This window comes from Clinocottus analis, unplaced genomic scaffold, assembly GCF_023055335.1.
Source record: "Clinocottus analis isolate CAN_PGR_092001 unplaced genomic scaffold, fCliAna1.0.p SCAF_9, whole genome shotgun sequence".
Lineage (NCBI taxonomy): Eukaryota > Metazoa > Chordata > Actinopteri > Perciformes > Cottidae > Clinocottus > Clinocottus analis.
This window is the reverse complement of record NW_027176251.1, coordinates 481,309-502,275: the sequence shown is the minus strand read 5'-3', so window position 1 is coordinate 502,275 and position 20,967 is coordinate 481,309. Positions and strand designations below refer to the sequence as shown.

At 42.0% G+C, this 20,967-nt stretch overlaps 1 protein-coding gene across 1 annotated transcript; it reads right to left on the bottom strand.

Annotated features, from left to right (window-relative positions):
- Nucleotides 1–373: 373 nt before the first annotated feature.
- Nucleotides 374–20,710, bottom strand: LOC137781574 (doublecortin domain-containing protein 2-like). Its single transcript, XM_068570425.1, has 9 exons — nt 20,424–20,710; nt 19,726–19,780; nt 16,545–16,621; nt 16,276–16,410; nt 15,508–15,657; nt 14,914–14,968; nt 14,474–14,645; nt 2,763–2,833; nt 374–1,726 (listed from the first exon to the last, which is right to left on the bottom strand). The coding sequence occupies exons 1-9, from the start codon at nt 20,708–20,710 to the stop codon at nt 932–934; spliced, it is 1,797 nt and encodes a 598-aa protein (XP_068426526.1). The 3' UTR covers nt 374–931.
- Nucleotides 20,711–20,967: the final 257 nt, after the last annotated feature.

Sequence of the window (20,967 nt, the reverse complement as noted above, 5' to 3'; positions counted from 1 at the left end):
GAGAAGGAGAGCAACGTTGCGTTGCTCGTGATGTCACGCTGAGATGATGCAAATTCAACTTGGGCTGTACTTGCCTGTAGCAGGAGGAGAAGCTTCACTTTTTGTTTTGTGCTGGATTTGGTGGCCACTGTCTAACAAATTATGATGAAAAATGGAACAAAAATAAAAAGTACTTACCAATAAAAGCATGAAAAAATTAAAAAAAGTTTAAACCTTTCATATAGATTGTCCCATTTGACAAACATTGTCTAAAGTAAAGTCAGGAATGAAGCTATTATCAATCTAAGTATTATTTTTATTATGTTTTTGACAAATTACACATGGTTATTATGAAGTGACAGCGAGCATTTTCTCTTTTATATGGTGATGAGAGATGGATATAAATAAACAGATATCATAAGACGCAATGACAACCTAATGAAGGATTATGATCTGTAATAACATTCAGACGCATACAAGCACGCTTACAATATTACACGTAACTCATTGCACTTAAAAATCTTCATTTGTACCACTTGTTTTGGGGAAATAGATGAAAATATGACATCCGTACATAGAAAAAAGAACCGACTAACATAACCATACCTGTTAAAAATAAACATATATTTATTGAACATTGTACTTATATTTAAATGTCCCAGCCTCACTCACTACAGTGCTCATAGACGGTGTATAAAGAAAGGATAACGCAGCCCAGGAGGTAACAGTGTGCCTTAATCAAAAATATGAATATATAAGCTTGTTTCAGGCATGATAGTTATGATTAGCTTTTGAATTCAAACCTGAAATGTTGACGGTGGTTTTGTACCTGACGTCACTTTCTCGACCCGTTTCCTTCCCAGTGCCGACTCAACATGGCCGTCTGAGTAAAACCCTGCTTTAAGCTTTGCGCCGTCACCTCTGTTATTTCAAGATCCTTGTCGCAAAGTCCTTATTTCCTGTTTTTATCTCGCTTCTCTTCATCATAATCTGCCCCTTTCTCCCCGTTTGCCGCCGCGTCGTGGGATGAATCCTCGCCGGCGTCCGGCTCCGTTCCGCTTTCCGCTTCATCCTCTCCTCCGCTGACCTCTCCGTTCACCTCTCTCTTTTCTTCTCCGGCCTCCTCGATCGGAGCCCCCCCTTTTGTTTTGCTCACATCTTCCTCCCGCTCACTGCCGCTACCGCTACCCCCGCCGTCATCGTTCTCTTTTGTCTCGTTATCTGAACGAGGCTTCCCCGGGTCGCCGCTGTCTTCTGTCTCTCGCTGTTCTTCCCCCACGTCTCCATCGTTAACTCGATCCTCGCTGCTTCTCTCCCCGTTCTCACCGTCTTTATCTGGCTTCTCTTCTTCTACGGTTTTGTCTCGTTCATCTTTTTCCCCCTCAGAAGACGAATGGCCTCCGTCCTCTTTACTGTTTTGGTTCTTATCACTGTTGCTACTGCTGGACCCCTGCTCCTCACATTTAACCTCCTCCTGACTCTCATCTGTGACCACCTCCTGGACATCTTTTTTTACCTCCTCTCCCTCCTCAGATCCAGCTGCTGCTCCTTCGTTTTCATCATTTTGCTCGGCATTTTCCTCCTTATCTCCTTCTTTTTCGACACTCCTCTCCTGGTTTCCCTCCATTCCATCTTTATTAGCAGAAGTGTTTTCTTCTTCTGTGGTGTTTTCATCCACTGCCTCCTCCTTATCTCCTGCCGGTTCACCATTGTCCACTGCGGCTTTTATTGCATCATCCGCAGGATCCTGTAATGCAATAATACCACAGGAACAAATTATGCTGTGGCTCTAAATATTTTAACAGGCATACAATGTAATTGCATTGGAACGACCATTCTCCCTGCGACCTACACATCCATGAAAGAAAGAGATAGCTCTATTGTTTGCAATGTATATATATATATATATATATATATATATATATATATATATATATATATATATATATATATATATATATATATATATATAACCATTTTTTAAAATATATATTGGTATGTTGGACTGATTTATGGTTGACACGATTGACCGACAAAGTTGATGAAGTGTTGCATGGTTGTTTTGATTGTTTTTGTATTTTTTTTATTATATATATATATTTTATTTTTACTTATTTTCCTGCTTGGACTTTTTTGTGTTTTCTTTCCTTGTGGCCCTTCTTGGCCACAGATGGTTGGTTACTTTTGAGTATTTTATATTTGTAAGGCTCAAAATCCGGTGAAAACTTAGGAAATCGTCAGTAAAAAATTATTAAAAATATATAAATAAAGGAGCTATGAACTTGGTATTTGGTCCACATGTTCCTGGGACTTGTGAGTGTTGTTCTGTGAAGATAAAGTCTTTTTTCCATCTGGTATTTTTTTACCCTCTATTACTAACGTCGGGTGAAAATCACACGTGAAGGTTGAAAAAAAACTGAGATGGGAGCAGAGAGACACGCCCACCATCAACAAGACACGCCCACCTTCATTAACGTCAGTGAGCAGTATGAAGCTACACAAAGACCCACACAACTCAGACAAAAGCAACACAATGAAAATACAGATGAAAATCACCCGACATTAGTGTTCTCGGGTTAAACTCTGGGTGATATTCATATGGATTCTGTCCCTTAAAGCAAAGTGAAAGCTTTGAAATAGACACAAACATGAGAAATAGAGCAGGCTCATCATCATTCTTCACTAACAGGCTACCGAACCGAACGCACACGCACGCCTCTTTACACAGATGCCATCGCCCGCTCCCGTAATGATGTATTAAGTACAGCGCCGCATGTTTCTACCTCCTCCGATGGCTCGTCTTGGGGGGTCTTGTCATCGGCGTTCGCACCATCAACCCTGGATTCCAGGTCATCTGGAAATAGAAAAGAAAACACAACGACATTACAGTACCTGCGTACAATGTTTGCAAATAGCTGCCGAGAAATGCGAGACTGTGAATGAAGTACGTTTAAGTGCGACATTATGAGATGTGACTCATCCAAGTGTGTGATAGTGTGTCCTAAATTGGCCTGCTAGGGGCAATATAACAAGAAGGATGGTTATGGGCGTCATCCTGGCTTAGATACATCAACATTTATTCTATCTCGCACAGGCTGAAAGAGACTTCTCTTTGCCATAGCAGACAAGATGGAGACGGAGGTAAAATAAGGCTCAAAGACAGGAATCACATGTTGATTTAACGTTCTGTTTTGTAGAAGATCAACATGACTAAATGCAGTAAGTAACTCTGCACATCACACAATGTATTCAACGTGAAACAATCCCAAAAAAGGCTAATGCGCTGGTTCGTTCCACTGCATGCTTTTCTTGTGAAGTAATTTGTTTTCCATTCCTTTGTGCAATTGTACAGGTTTAATATTAGGAATACTGCTGAATACTTTTCAGGAGCCTAAACCCAGTCAGAGCCCATGACATCATTTTCAGAAATCCATAAAAACACCTCCTATGAATAAAAGGAGCTTTTATTCATCATCCAGTTATTGAAATTATACATCTTTTATCCCACGGCTGTGTTTTCAGACCAGAACGCAGCACAAGACTGACACCTGGTGGAGAAAAAGAAAAAACAGCCGGAGCCATGACGGCCAAGTAAACAACATGCCCGGACAATAGAAGTGTGGCAGAGAGAACCGAAAAACACCTTCATCATCTTATTGGGGGAGTAAGAAGAAGCCATCATTGTTATAATTATCCCCACCGCTGTAATCTACCTGATAATCCCTGTTGAGGTGGAAGTAACCACCGACCAACACGCAAATATTAATATTAAAAGAGTTCCTTTAAGTCCCCACGACCAGTGTTGGGGTTCATCCAGGACACCGGGTTTCAACGGAGGCCCTTTGATAGAAGAAATGGGACTCAAAATGTTTTTTTTAATATGGAGAAATCGCTTGTTTAATCTGTGGAAGCCTTTTTTAATTTCCTATGTTCTTATCAACATCGTTGCAAGCAGCAGTCTAAATAATTCTACCCGAGACAGGATGTGCTCGACAGACTGAAAAGTACAAATATAATAGATAAATATATAATAAATATATATAATATAATATATGATAAATATATAATAAATAAATATAATAGAGCATATAATATATATATATATATATATATATATATATATATATATATATATATATATATATATATATATATATATATATATATATATATTATATGCTCTATTAGAAATCTGCAAGACAAAAACACAATACCCAGTCCCCCAAAGGAATCACCACCTGTCATAATTGACAACCGGTGATATCGTGGATTGTTGAAATGAAGACATCATAACACAACTCAGTAGCTACACACTCGTTTCTATTGAAGCCTTCAGCTCAGCATCGGCAGGTTTGTTGGAGTGCAAACTTTTTCTCTTCTTCTTTTCATTTTCTGTGTGTGTCTGTGCATCAAAGAGCCTGAAGTAATTAACCCTAAACATCATAAGCGGAATACAACTATACGCTCTGATAAACAACATAATTACGCACTTGTGGTGAAACACTGGGTGCAACTGAAATTTCCAATCAGAAATAAGCAGCAAAAAAAAAAAAAACCTTGTAATTAATGTCTTTAATATTATTTTCCCTTTCTACACAGACCAGTTAAAGAAGAAAAATGACTCGGGTAGAGATTAGAGGAGTTTATGGAGACATTTAATGCATTTCAAATGCAAAACTGATTGAAGTTTAGCTATGGTGGGAGATGAAACGTTATGGTAATAATGCCGGACCTCTTTAAGAATATTTTATGGAAATTGCACGCATTCATTAACGGCGAGAGCCGAGCGATTGAGCGTAAGCAGTAAGCAGCGGATGAGCCGCGACGACTCCAAACATCCTAACGTGATTTGAGGATGAGGCACGGGCTCATGAAAATGCTAAATCAAATTAAACACAATATTTAGAAGCTCCCTTTTCTTGCTCTTCATTAAATCCAGTAGATTTAGGTTGTGGTATGTTGCACACATTACTTTGCAGTGTGTGTGTGTGTCTGTGAATATGTGTCTGTCTGTCTCTTTTTTTTCGGTCATAGTCAGGCAAAGACACACAAACACACACACACACACACACACACACACACACACACACACACACACACACACACACACACACACACACACACACACACACACACTCCTTTCCACTTACACACGAGTGTCTAACAAACTCCGACAGCGCACCAACACTTCTGAAGTAATGGTACATCTCATCCGTCAGTGAGAGGCAAAACAAGGATGCAACTGTGAGTGTGTATAAATTACTCCCATAAAACGGCTCGCGCTGTCATTCTGATGAAAAGGTAAAAGTTATAAATGAATGGCGTTGCAGAGAAATGTGATAAATGCACTGCACTGCAATAACACAAATGAATATGAAGTAATAGCAGGTAGTAAAGTGAAACTAAAACTATTAATCCGTCTCTTTACAAACACATACAGATGTATTCTGCCTCACTGCTGCGGGTTTTAGTTTTGGGGAACTGTTTTGTGTGACAAAAAATAGAAACAGGTGATCTGATCTCTGCACTGCAGCTGCGTAGAGTTATAATGTGCAGCGTTGCTTTGATCTGTGTTTCCATTTGATCATCCAATACTGGCAACCCGAAACACACTGGGGAGATCCAGTGTGCGGGTTCACGCTAGGTAAATGATGTAAATACTATTCCATGGAATACTGTATGTATGACTTTTATTCATCAACTGAATTAATAAAACAATACGCGGCACAGCAGACACATCCCACGTGGCTCCCTGCGCTCAGATGAACCCTGAATCTCAGCCGCGCTGTCAACAATAGACATTTTCCTTTTTTGAATTCAAGTCCCAGCGCAGTGTAAAGGAAAGCAGGTGCTTTGTTTAATGAATTCCAGCAAATGACACAATGTTGATTGTGTTCCTCTACTGCAGAAGTTGGAGTAGGAAACTATGTCCAGCAGGGACTTGAAGGGTCTAACATCATATTTAAATAATCCATACAAGACAATTCTGTTAATGACTCCACAGGAAATCTGTAGCCATTTTTTTTTTCATTTCATGGCGACTGGAACTGTAAAATATGTGTTACGAAGTCAGTACGCTGAATAAATCTTCCCTGTAATGTTCTGTAAGTCATTATTCCAGTTCCTCTAAAAGCTGTTAAATCAATTTCAACACGTTAAGACGCTTTCAGTGCTTCTGTCTGATGTCTGAAATAGTTCTGTTGATGCAATGCTCTGTGCACAGTCGCGTGACACCAAGCTAAACACTCGTCCACCGTTAGCTAGTGGTGGTGACGTTTCGTCACGAGACTAGGGAGTCATACGTTCATAGCCTTTAGCCCTTTATTACTGTTTGCGTTCAAGCTTCCAGATCATATTGCTGAACAAACACAGTGTAAGTGTCAATGTCTGTTTGTCACTGCAAGAAAAATCACATTGTCTTTTTGTCAAGACAACCATATTAATGCTAACTTCCACCGTTAGCTAGTGGTGGTGACGTTTCGTCACGAGACTAGGGTGTCGTACGTTTATAGCCTAGCCTTTAGCTCTTTATTAGTGCTTACATTTAAGCTTCCAGATCATCTTGCTGAACAAAAACGTGCAAGAGTCATAAACGCAGGGAAACGTTTGTCACCAAGCTAATTTTCTGCAATAATTCCAAATGTGATCACAAATCCCATTGTCTTTCTGTCAAGACAACCATAGTAATGCTAACTTCTGGTCAACATATTCTTACACCAGTGCATCAAATGCGTGACTTGGTCAAGTTTCAAACTACCCCTCGAGCTTCATTTTAGCGTGCCAATACACCCTCATTTCACGTCTTTTCAAAATAAGGGTTTTGGCAAGAAAAAGCCCCTCCCACTTTCCTCAGACCACGCCCACCTTTAAACTTGATTTTCATTTTAATCTCAACGCACCTGTGAAGTTTTGTGACTGCATCTTGCACGTTTGGAACGCTAACAATGATGTAATAGATCCTCTGGTGATGAATACTTTTCCTGAAGGGGTTGACATTTCATTTTTTTTTTAAATACTTATTTCGATTTCTAATAATAATGTAATGTAATGTGGTTGAGCCGACCTTTAAGATAGGCCAGAACAAGAGAGGCTGCGGTGTGTTTCAGGGGATAGAGATCACCTATGACACTGTACAACACAACAATACCCCAAAATAAACTGCTGTGCAACTGTGAAATGGAAAAAAATCGATATAAAAAACATATATATAATATCGAGATATAAAACAGTGGACATGACAACATGTAAGAACAAGATTGAGTTAGACATGTGTGACTTTAGGGAACGGGTCAGACTCGTACCGACAGGAAAATACAAATGTCCAACAGTTGTGCTCAGTACTGAGAGAGCGACTGCCATGTCTGTTTGACTGAAGCGTTTTAGGAGCTTTGATGGCGACTGAAAAGGAAGCATTCTCCTTTCTTTGTGTCACGCGTGTGTTTGTGCTGTTGATTTAAGTCTTGGCAGCTTTGATGGTGACGTAAAAAAGGTCAAGGATTCTCCATTCTCAGCGAGAGAACACGTGAATGGGAACGATTAAAAGTAGGAGATAGAGTGATCCTCGACTGAACATGAAGGTGGTTAAAGGTGCAAGGAGGCAAGGAGGCAAGGGGACTAACCTTCATCTCCTTTGTTCCTTGCGACTGACTTTGTGACGAGCGTTCTTGGAAATGTTCTGGATTCCATGGCCATTGCGAGTGAATTTCTTTATATTTTTGAGGGACATGAGGAATAGTAGGATCTTTATTTTAATGCCACTTCTAAAACCAATCAATCCCTCAATGTCAGAGGTTGCAGTTCCAATACAAATCACAGTTTTAATACACACTGTATCAGGGGCAGGAACAAATTGTTGACATGGCCTCCACAAGCCAATTCTACTCTTAGCGGATTAGCTCTGCAGTGTTAAACGAACACTTGACTTGCTACTTAATGTTCCTAAATCACTTCACACAACACTCCTTGTATATCACCACCCAGTAGATTCTCTGGCTTATTTACACCCCAGCTGATTGAGCCCACTCAGCTCATAGCTGAGTTACGGCGGGATGTAAACCAACATGGCTAGTAACTCTAAATGGTAATTATGAAATGTCGCCACTCAGCAAGTGTGCTCCAGTCACCGGCCAGAGTCTTGTTAAAGCGTTTAATGACTGCGAGGCTGCGGCCAGCGAAAGAACAACACAGTTGGTACTGTGTGTGTGTATAGCAATGGGACACAAAAGGAAAGCAATATAGCGTAAAAGCTGATGAATTCACTTTTGTTTCTCTCTCTCATGCGCTCACATACTTTATTTTTATGTTATTCACAGCTGTACGAGGCTAGATATTAAACAATGTGGGTATCAAGAGAATATTTAGTGGAAGATTGATGCATTTATGCAATTAAGCAACCCGGCGAAACACAAATGAGCACATCTACCTTGTCATATTTGTATTGGTGATGTTTTGTAGAGGCTAAATAAATACATGAATGTATTTAAGGGGCATGCCATCATTTTAACACACGACGTTTAAATCACTTGTCATTGTTTTGGTCCTAGAATAATACAATCAATTTATTGTTTGTCGACAAAGTTTTTCTTTGGGTAGAATTTGCGGTCGCAATATATCGCAATACTCAATGTATCGCAGTATCATGATAATATCGTATCGTGGGACCTCTGGTGATTCCCACCCCCAATACATATAGGAGTGATTTAAAGTATTTACAGACTAAAACAGGGGAGGAAAAAAAACTCTTGCATTGTCTGAATACAACAGAATATAAAAAAATGAATATTTATAAATATAAACAAAATGTCTAAAGACAAAGTAACAGGGAGACCTCTATTAAACCATTTACATTAACAAATAAATCATATCACTTGATACACTTTTTCAATAAGTGTAGAAAGTTGTGGGCAGCTCGGCGCTCAGAACGTTTTGGCATTAAATGAGAGGAAAGTGCTGCTTAACAATGCTGCAGTCAGACAGGCAGATACTGTAATGCAATATTCATAAAGGTCACATCTTTAGTTAAATATTTTAATAACTCACAGTGCTTGTTCTCTCTGACTTTTCTCTCAGTTGCCAGAAACCAAACCTGCCAGACTGTGTCTTTATCGCATGAAAGGTTTATTTCAAATGGCTTCTGTCTAATTAACTTATATATAGTATAAGTTTTAATGTTCTCTTTGCACCCTAAAATGTATTATTTAGATTAAAAATGATAAATGTACGTGCATGACTGCATTATAACCAACAATAATTAACACAAAGCACATTTCTCTGACAACAGGAACTTCCTCAGCTCCAACAAATTACATAATTCCATGTAATTTCTTGCCATTTAGATTCAATGCCAACGCCGTTTCACTGTCTTTGGCTGATACAAATCCTACAAACTCTGATGTTCCTATCACAGCTACTCCAGATGTGCAACTAGCTAAACCTCAAAAGTGTTTAAAAAACACGCAAAGCAGACGAGATTACAAGTGAGGGAAATGATTTTTCCCCATTGAAAGTGTCACACGTTACCCTTAACCCCTAAAAATGACGTGTCACAGCCCTCACTGTCGTATGTCACCGCTGAAACACTTGTTAGCAGATTATGTGGCAGATTAGCACAGCTACCCAGCACTTTAATCCAGTAATCCTGCATCAAAGGGTCACCAAGAACCTTTTTTGAGCTGCAGTGGAAAAAAGGCGGAGATGAAAGGGAGAAGAACTGAGGAGGGAATTGGAAAGGACGGCCATGTTGTCTGAAATGTGACATCCAAAGCGTGTGCACATGCAGTCACGCACACACAGTCACGCACACACACATGAATACCTTTTAACGCACTGCTCACACACACACTTTCTAAGAACTTGGCAAGAGGAAAAAAAACAAAAAACATCTTTTAAATGTTGCCATGTCTCATCCTTTGCTGCTGAGCCTCTTCTCTTTTCTTTTTTTTTTGACACACACGCTCTTTATGTGCACGTCTCCTGCCTTCCGATGCAGTTTTGAACCCTATTTCAGTCTGACAGGCGTTACAGATACACATGCTAACAGAGCTAATTCCCCAAGGCGGCGTCACATTTTATGACACCGGAGGCAGAAAGTGGATCTGCGCTTGGAACGGCTTGTACACACACACACACACACACACACACACACACACACACACACACACACACACACACACACACGCTCATATATATGCAGCCATCTTCATTACGCTCATATGCAACTTGCAAATAATACCAAGAATATTTCCATTTGGAGTATTTGGAAGTGAGTTATTCTAGAAAAACAACACGGGAAAACTTCCTTGACTTCACCTCAAAGTCCCTTTAAGGAAAATGGACATGGTGTGTGCCTATTGTGTACCTATTGTGTGTGGCAGGAATTGAATTGGCTCGCGCTGCATTCGAGGACGCAGCCTCGTGCTTGAAGAGGAGGCAGCGCGGCTCCTCAGCGTCGTCTGCAACGCGGACGTCCTCCAGTTACTGAGTCGTCTGCAACTCAGCGTCTCCAGACGCAGAGACGTGAGACAAAAGGCTCGAGGGACCTCGCTGTGATGATACGAATTCACAATTGAGATTGCAAGAGAATACAATTCAAATAAAGGAAGGAAGATTGTTGAATTCTTCGTTATTTTAAAACACTGTTGCTCTGCTAAATAGTTTACTCACAGCACCTCATCACGACCCATATTTATGTTTATTTTTAGGCGACAGAGTTAATCCCGCCATAATTGCTACAGCCCCGAAAGGTCGTACATGGGGATTATATATTATTGTAGCCCTGATTTTCATGTTAAATTTCATATCTAACATATTCTCGTCATAATTGCTACAACCTCGAAAGGTCTCCACCTTTCGGGGTTGCAGCAATTATGACGGGATTAACTCTTTGAGTCAGATGGGGATCCTTTTATATCAGGTCACCAGGTGCAAATCAAGAAAAACATGTTAGGTATCAAATTAAACATAAACATCAGGGCTACAATACTATATGATTCACATGTACAACCTTTAAACATAACTCAAACAATAAATAGGATTAGAGGTGAGTGTGAGGCCTTAAAGGGCGACTGGAGGATGTCAGGTGACGTAAAACTTTAAAAAGCTAATCTCCTGCCTGAGGGACCATTTGCTTATTTCGGCAGATACCAATCATGCTCAGAGTAGACTTGACAAGGACACACACACACACACACACACACACACAAAGTTTTGCAAATCAGAAAGCCTCTTTTACTAATGCATGCACAGAGGCATATACAACCCATGTGAGTGTCCTGATAATCAGAGCGCCCCTTCATCTCTCTCCCTTTCTTCCCCCTTTCCTTCGGCTCTCCCCTCGTCCATACCTCTCTGTCCGTCCGTCCTTCTTTAAGTGCGAGGGCTCTTTTGTTGATTTTCAGAGCGGCAATTTGGGAAGTAAAATGCAGCTTTGATGACTCTAAATGGAGAGATTATCCAAATGAAAGGCAATTATTCCAGCCCCTCCCATCCTTCTACCTCTCCTCTCCACTCGATGCTTGTGCTCCACCGTCTCAGGCTCCTCGCTATCTGATTCCACCTGTACTCCATCCTCATAATGACCTCCTCCCTTCATCATCTCAACTCTTTATTGCCCCTTCTTTAACCTTTTCTCCTCTTTCATTCTACCTTCTCTTTACATCCTACAGCTTCCATTCCTGCTGTTTCTCTTTCTACTTCCTCCTCTTCCCTCTCTCTCTCTTCTCGAGGGAAACATCAAACTGAACTGGTTATCAAGGCCCTTTAAGAAAGAGAACACTGCTACACATCCTATTTCTATTTCGAGGTGAGCAACAACTGCTGGCTGGTTGAATACAACTTTAAACTTCAACGTGTTTTTTTAAAATCAAATCCTTTTTTCCTGGATTTAAAATGGCTGCCGTGAAATATAACCACGTCGGGTTCAGTGTGGGACAGGCGACGCGTCCATGAAGTCTCTTACAGCAAATGTCTTCGCTGTAGTTCAGATTCAGTCCGTGACCTTTGCTGCATGAGCGGTCACCCCCCCTCCTCCTTGTGTCTTTGCTGTCACTCAACACTGTGTTCACTCTAATGAAGCAACATTCAAAAAATAAAAGTCAGAAGCTTCACCATACACCAGACAGAAACTGCTGGAGTTATCCCCGTCTGGCTCCCAGCAGCTGATAGACAGTGAATAATAGAGACTGACACACACATACATATATACACACACACACACACACACACACACACACACACACACACACACACACACACACACACACACACACACAACTAAGCCCTCTGTCACAACAGAGTCAGCACAGCACAGAGGGAGAATCTTGAGTTTCAGGGTCACTTTGTCTCATCCTTCTTGTTCCTGATCTCTCTCCCTATCATCTGCTTCTTTGAAAGCATCTCTCTATATTATCCTCCTCCTCCTTCTCCTCTTCCTTTCTCAAAAACATTGATAATGCCACGACACCTTCATAATAATCTTTTGTTTTCATTTTCCGGCGCACCAGCGGCGTAACGTGTGTGTTTCACGCTGTGTGTTCTTTCCACAGCCTCTGCCAGTCAACTTGTTGGCTGCGTTCCCTTTTGGCACCAGATGTGCGATGTGTTTACCTGATGTGCAGCCAGGGCGGGCAGGATTTCCTAAAAGAGACACACCAACAAGAAAAAAACAAAAAAACACCTCTGTCCTGCTGTGAATCACTCAACAAAAGTGGATATGAAACCAATTGAGAAGCTAAACTGGACCAACATGAACACTAAATGTAACAGTTAACGGGTCAATGATTAAACTATTTCAGCTCTTGTTGAGTTTGTGCTTGAGAAGCCGAACGCACGATTAACACGTCAGCATTAATTTGCTTTTGGGAGAGAATACGGAGCACAAAAGGAGATTTCTTTAGGAAAACCTCAACCTGCTGGATGTGAGGAAAAAGTGTGTTCAGCACCACGGACAGAGACAAACATCACACGCATCACACGGACTGCACCGAGCAGACAAATGATGAATACATATTGTTTCTACAATACACTTTATAGGTCAAACAGTGATGCATGAGAATATGATATGCTCTCCCAGCCTTTCAAACAATCTTTTCTGATGCCTGATCTTGTTTTCCGTGCCGTCTGTCCGTTGTAATGAAATCTTTGCTCAATGTCACCGAAGGAGGACCAATAATGCCACATGTTTTTTTACTCTACCCCGTAATATGACATGCCACACAATCTGATGCGCAGTAGGATTTTTGAGGGTGACATTACAGGTTTGAAATGCACAAAAACACACACACACACACACACACACACAAAGGCGAGCGCACACACACACATTCCTGATCCCTCTCTCTTGATGCAAAATGCCAGCTCCCCTGAACCACAGACACAATTCTCCACGCTCCTTTGGGCTTCTGCTGTCAAGACTCCTGCCAGAGAAGCAAACAGGCAACATCTATCACGAGCCAGAGATGACGTAATGCTGGTTGGTACCGCAGTAGGAAGTTAGAACAAGGTCACTGGCAGTCTGCAGAAAATCCTTTTTACTGTAAGATTGATATAGTTTTAAAGAGAAGGAATGCTATCAACTCCTTTGCACAATGTATATATCTGTATGCATCTACAATGTAAACATATGTAAGTATCCAGAGCAACACATTTAAGGTGCAGAGGTGCAAACTGGCGTTTCTGCAGGACATTACGATACTGATCACAAGCCCAGAAGATGACGTAATGTGTTTCTTATAATAGTAGTTAATGTCATCATGCAAGACCTACTTTTCAATATGTCCTGCTGTAGTTCTTTATGGAGCAACAGCGCCACTGTGTGGGCAATTTAAGGTTGCAGCGGGTTACGTAAGATCTCAAAAGGCAATGCATTACATCATCTGGGGCTCGTATTACTTTAACTGTACACTAGCTCTGTTTGTGCACATGTTTGTGTGGAACATTATTTATTTAGGAGACGGCGATAGAGACGTGAAAAGGTGGAGCTCTTTGAGTATATGCGGCGTTCTTGTGAGAAGTATCCTTAAGCCAGGCACTCATCTTCTTGATTGCACAAGCACCCACACATGTAAGTGTACACCCACGCGAGTGTTCACTTCATCGGGGACTTAGAAGCACACACACTTTTAACCTGCAGGGTGGAACTTTCATTTCCTCCTTTTGGCAGTGAGATTAATAACACAAACACTATCGCTAACTGTCCTTCCTGCCTCAGGCATACACAAACATCACTTGCACGGGAAGTTGTGTGTGGAAAGTCGCCGCACACAACAGAATGTTTGCGTCAAATTTGAAGAAATTTAGAGGAATCAAGTTCACAAGAACGTACCGGACCAGCGGACACGTCGTTTCTTCTGCCACGGCACAGAAATACACATATATAGACAGTACTATTTCTATTTTTTGAATGTGATGCTGTTGAGCCAAAGTCCCCCCCCTCCCTCACCACATTGCATTTTAATTGTTTTCACGGCTCTCTATTTTAGTTTTTTTCCTCCATTACCGTTATCGGCGATGCCGAGGGTCATGCTCTGTCCGCTCCTCTTCTTCCTGAGGGACATGAGTCTGGCCTGAGAGATCTCTCTGACGATGGAGGACAGTTGGTCCTTGCTGCCGCTGTGGCTCGGAGGAGAGGCCTTCGAGTCTTCGTCGCCGCATCTGACCACAGACTTACTCTGGAGGGGGAACACGGCGAGTTCAGTTGATGAGAAACACGTGGAAAACAAGACCGAGAATAAACTGAAATGGACCAAATCATACAGAAAGTAAAATACTTTGCTCTATTTTATGGATGTAAATCTGTGCTTTGTATCTATATATGAAAGCAAGCCGGTTTATTTAAGCAACGTCCAGTACGCCAGCGATGAAAACGTTGAATTTATGATTGAAACTGAGACAAATAATAAAACATAAAATGATGTTTAAGGCACATTCAATTCTTACATTTCCATTTTGCTTGGAGAATTTGTAGATAGGCGGTAATGAGTAAGCTTTCGTTCTGTGAACAAAACAATTGTTTTATTAACATCAATACATGCTCGAGGGTTTCATTACTACAAATGATTATTAGTTTAACAAAGGAATCCAAAATAAAATGTACATTATAAAATACAATAGAACCAAACTCCATCTGTATGGTGTAAAGTTTGAGGTGATATCTTATTATAAAATACCTAAATTAGAAATAGATGAATAAATAGTGTGTTTAAAATACTTTAGCTTTGCGTGTCTTCATGTGAACTAGATATAATATGGTATGTATATAAATATATACGGTAACTATACATTTTCTTTTGGATGATCTTTGTTTTGTTAAAAGATTATTCAAACATTACAGAATAAATTGGCAACACTTTATTTATAATTATAATTAGCATAGTTATACGTCCTTAAACGGCTATTTGGAGCTGGAGGATGTGGGGTGTAGGACATTGGAAAGCATAAATATATATGACTACACACTGCACCTTCATGTTTTTTAATATATATATAGGTTTGTGAAGGAAGATGAAGATGTTCTCATCCGGCATTGCTTACCCATTGACTCTCCTGGTCCCTCTGGGTTTTGTGAAAAGAAGATCGCTGTATGGCAGCTTCTTAAAGCGTTCTCTTCCCACAGCGACGTACAGCTGACCGCTCTCCATCTGAGTGCCGTCAGTCACCTGGTGGCCCTCGTAGGTGTAGAGACTGTGGAGACATATCATGCTGTGTTTATAGACCAGAAGAGAAGAAGAAAGGGCTTCAAAATGTCCACGGTAACGTTAGTAAATACTTTTATTAGTTTTAAGTGCTAAAAAATCTTAGGAGATCATGTGATAACATATAATTACCGTAAAAGTCGGGTTGCAAGCCGCTGCTACCTTCGGTAGGTGACCACGCTGTAGCAAGCTAGCGCTGCTGCTAGCTCCCCGCTAGCCGCTGCTGCCCCGAGTCGGGCGTCGTGCCGGGGCCGGTCCCCGCTACCCTCGGTAGTTGTCGGGAAACTAGCAGGGAGCTAGCGAAGCGCTAGCAGGGAACTAGCAGAGAGCTAGCAGCAGAGCTCGCTGGCTACAGCGGGGAGCTAGCAGCGGGGAGCTAGCAGCGGACACCCACCGAAGGTAGTAGCGGCTTGTAACCCGACTTTTACGCTATTTGAATAAAATGTATGCGTAGAATAATCAAAAATAACACCTCTCAATCATTACTTATGACTCATAAGAGGTGAGTATGTATCTGTATCTGCTCTTCTCCTCTTATTTTGTGTCCGGGCTGTTTAATTAAAGCTAAAGTCCATATAAAACGTGTGAGCATTTTTGAGCCACAGACCTTCGCACACCCCCGAGGACTTTCAACCCCATCTTCTCTGTGATCATCTCCAGTATTCTTTCAAACTGGCTGAGCATCCTCTGGTGGATCAGCAGCCTCATGGCGGGGTTCAAGACGTCGCCGTTCGCCACCGCACTAAGAAGAGAAAACACACACCGCTGAAGCAAAACACTGACGCAGACTACTGCCCCTTCGTCAAGTGTATCCCTCTAGAGGATATGTGAACAGGTGCAAACGTGGTCATGGGAAACAGGAGGAGTCGTACTTACAAAATCGTACACGGCTCCTTGATGGGTTTCAGAAATCGAGCCGACACAACGATGCGATTCGGTGGCAGCGGTTTGGCCTGGAAACAATGAAACATGTCAAACATACAGCTGCTCAGACAACATTTAGGACGTCCTGTCACGCGGCTACATCTGGTACGGGCAATGAGCGTGAGCGTGTGTGTGTGTGTGTGTGTGTGTGTGTGTGTGCTCTGAAAGCTTGTTAGCAGATCAGTGTGTCCAGTTGGGCTTTAAGGAGCGCTCTTGTTCCCCATTGGAGACTCAGAACAACAGACCAGTGCAAACTTTGGGGACTTTTCCTTCAGGGACTGGCACTAACACTGCAGTCAGCTAAATATAGCAACGCACGCCAGGCCAGTCAACACTAATGCGAACACTGAACGTCCTTTAAAGTCAGAACTGCTCGGAGAACCAGAGCCACCAAGAGTGTCAACAGATTGATGTGTCATATTTGTAGATAATAATATGTTTATTCCCCTGTTTGGCATCTTTTTTATTCTAAAAAAAAGGCTTTAAACTCTGCCGGCGAAACAAAAAAGAAAGCGCTATTGTACACGTGAAGCATAATCTTCCTCTCGTCTCTGCGACAGCGGCACAATGAGCCATCCGAGATCTTTTGAGGTTGTGAGGTTGCGTAGAGAGAGAGCGCCGCAGGTTCCTGTCCCATAACGCCCGGTGACCCACTGTGACGCGAAGATTTGGATCCTCTGAGAAGGACACGGAGAGATAAGGAAGGAGGCATATTAAAAGTCTTCTGGAGGCCTCTGGGAGCACCGTGGCAACAGAGATGTGCAGGCCAGAAGTAACTAAGTTCATACAAAAAAAACACAGAGACATACACTGAGTGCACACTAGCAAAGAGAAGTTCTTCACTTGTATGTGTGCTACAAACCACCGGGACTAGAATAAACCTCCTAGCTAGTAACCATTCCCAGCCAGGAACAAACAAAACAAGCAAATTGTACATCACTCTCTCGGGAGCCATTAGATGTACTAGATTTGTTTTTCTATATAGACAATGATTTATATATAAGTGCATGAGCTCTGAGGGTAGAGCGCCTCATCTCATTTTAGTTCCCATGTGCACGTTGTGTTGGCGAAAAGCTTTTTGCACTGGAGTCTATCGACAGAGGAGATGCTCCATGTAGATATATGAAGACGCTAATTCAGCGCTAAAGGATTTTGTGAACAGCCACTGGAGGTGGAAGTCACTACGACGCGTCCTCTCACCACAACACTCGCACGTTAATCTCCGTTCACTGCAACCGGCCGCCCTGAAGTGGGTCCTCTCGAGCCCACCTCATCAGACACGGAGAGCCGTAAAGAGGGACGTTTCAAGGTAAAAGAACAACAGAAGATCTCGTACACGCACACTAAAAAAAGAAGTACGAACGTCTGCGTAACGGGGACTTTTGTCACAAGCCCGGGGGGTCGTAATGAGCCGGCATACACAGGAGCGGTGACCTTCCTATAATGAGCTCTTTCCTCCATCAAAAAATCAATAAGGACGAGAAACAAAAAAACGGGCCGAGCTAAGAGTTCTCATCATTAATCGACACAATCAGGCGGGTCAGCTGGGGTAGCAGGAAGGGGGCGGGGCCTCATCAGACTGACTCGGCTCTTGTCGTACAACAGCAACCACAAACCCTCGAGCTTAACTGTTATTAATGAGCTCTGTATTTACATTGAAATAGCCGGAGAAAAGAGAGGAAATCAGGAACGGTTCCCAATCAGTTCCTGATTCAATTTGTTTGATGGACGTGGAGAGAGGGAAGTCAAAAGGAAAACATACAATCCTGAGAGCGACCTTGCGTTTTAATGACTACTTGTGTGTCGTTCCATTATTCAATATTATATTTCATCACGGGAAAAGAAGAAAGGATTTGGAAGAGGACCTGCAGTTGACTTTCAAAAATAGAAACAATACACCGGTGAACCAGGTTTTAAGCTGCTGACTGAGACTTCATAGCTGGTGATTAAAGATGCATTGAAAGGAGGGATGATTATGATACATGAATCAATAATGCATGGGAAATTGAGACGACAACAAAGTGATTATTCACGGTGAACAATGGAGAGGAATGCTCGACACAACACCTTGCTTAAAGGATATTTCTAAAGCTGCTGCGCTGTGACAAATCCTCATGTATCTTGCATTTAGCGGCCGTTTTCAATTTAATAAATGGGATTATGTCAGGATACGGTAACTGAAGCCGCGTCTTGAGAAACACTGAAGGGTTTCAATGATCTACAAAACAAAAAAATGGAATAATAATTGAATAAAGTAACAATTTAGACAATGCTTCTGCAATTAAAGTCACAGATGGACACTTTGGAAGTACAGATACTGGGATACCGGCTGATGGAGTCTAATGAAGCTACAGTTCATCTTCCTGCTAAAACTAAAGGCGGCAGAGGTTGAGTGGAACCTGAGGATCTTCTCTGGCACGAGCATGTAGAGACTTTCTGCACTCAGAGGACGTCTGAGTGATGGACAAGACACTTTAAATTATGGAAGCAGGTTCCATTTCTGCAGATTGTGTTTTATACGAAGCCAAAGATCACACCGACGGGGCTTTCCCGGCATCAGCAAGTACGTTTCTCGTACTACACGTCACTCTTTTGCACTTAAACATTGAACTATCGTTCATGAGCACAAATCACTTTGAGCACTATGAACACTTATGATCACTGTAATTCATCTCCTGGTGCAATATCCATGACGTTTAAGTATGTTCAAGTACTTTTATACACATTTTTAAGTATGTTTGAGTACTACATTGTTATTCCATCTGTATATTTAATATTCTTCTTCAGTTATTTTTTAATTTTGTTTTACTACCGTTCTACTGTTTATTTATATTACTTAATTTGTATCTGTATTTACTTGTGAGCAATGCTGCTGTAATCCTATAATTTCCCCACAGGGACTAATACAGGATTATCTTATCTTACATAAATTGTGACTTTGATCAAATGGATCTGTATTAATAAAGTTGGGGCCAAGTCTTAAATGAAATACTCTCATGTGAACACGCTGCTGTTGCTCCAGAGACGTCACCGCTTCACTGAAGAGTTTACTTCGCTCAGCAGGACTCACCTGTCGATTAACTCGATGCATAAATGACTTTCTGACGCTTGACTGAGCATCATGGTGTCTCACCTGCAGTGGCAGCGTCTGCATCATCTTCTTCCTCCTTGAACCGATGTGCAGGTAACTGCAGGCAACACATGAAGGTGAATGTGTCTCAATTAAACATACATCTGATTTTTGACGGACAAGGTTGTGATATATTCTATCAGTCTGGGATAGAAATGAGCTGATAGTATGACTCATACATCATCTTGGGTTTCCTCTGCTGTTAGCTTTGCATGGAAAAGTAATGCATTGTAAGGAAACAGTTCGTTGGGGAATCATTTGTGGATTCATCATCTCTTGAGATCTGATTTTCCAAACAATTCCTCTGGGCATTGAAGCTCCAACATGGCATGAGAGGAACGCAAAGGATGGTGTCTTAGTGCACTCTGCAGCGGATAATAAATACAAAAAAACCCCTCAACTTTCCCCTGGAATGGTGACACGGTGACAGACACACGCGCCTCTTCCCCACTTAGCTGCTTCACCACTGCATCCTAAGAATAACTCTCTGCACAAATCTCATTATCTGCAGTATAAGTCCACTTATGTTGAGGCCAGAGCAGCGCACACTTCTCTGGAGTGTTGATCTCCTCTGCCTCATGCTGTGACTCAGCCCCGGGGCAAAACTGTTGAGTCGTGGAGGCTTTAGATTCCGTCTACGGACGCTCCAAAAACACCAACATTTACGCATGTGAATATATATTAAACGTGGTTTGTCTTACTCCAGTCTTTTGAAGCGCTCCCTCCCGGCGGCGACGTACTGCTCCCCGCTGCGCAGGCTCTCCAAGCAGTCCACCTTGTGCCCTCCTCTCGGGGTGTAGATGTTCCGCACGGCTCCAAACGGGGCTTGGATCCCGCCGGTCACCTCTCGCAGCAAAGTCTCGAAGTTGGCCACCCTCTTTTGGTTGATCACAATCCGCCGCGCGTCGTAGTAAGGGTCCCCGTTCCGGTACATGAACACGTTCTTCACCACCGGCTGCGACAGGAAGTTCGGCTTCTCAGAGCTCATCGTTGTGCGTAAAAAAATAAGTACAAAATAAAAGAAAGTCAGCTGGCGCGTTGGCGCGCGGCGCAGAGAGCTCTTTGTTATAATAAACTCACAACAGGTTGATCCCCATTGCGAGACAAAAGCTCAAAGGCCATTATAATGACATTAGAGCTGGTCCATGCTGGCCAAATGTCGAGAGTCGAGTGGCTGAAGCGGCACGAAAGATCTTCCAACAGGGCAAGCAGCTGGCAACAGATGAGGCGTTCAGGGGCAACAGC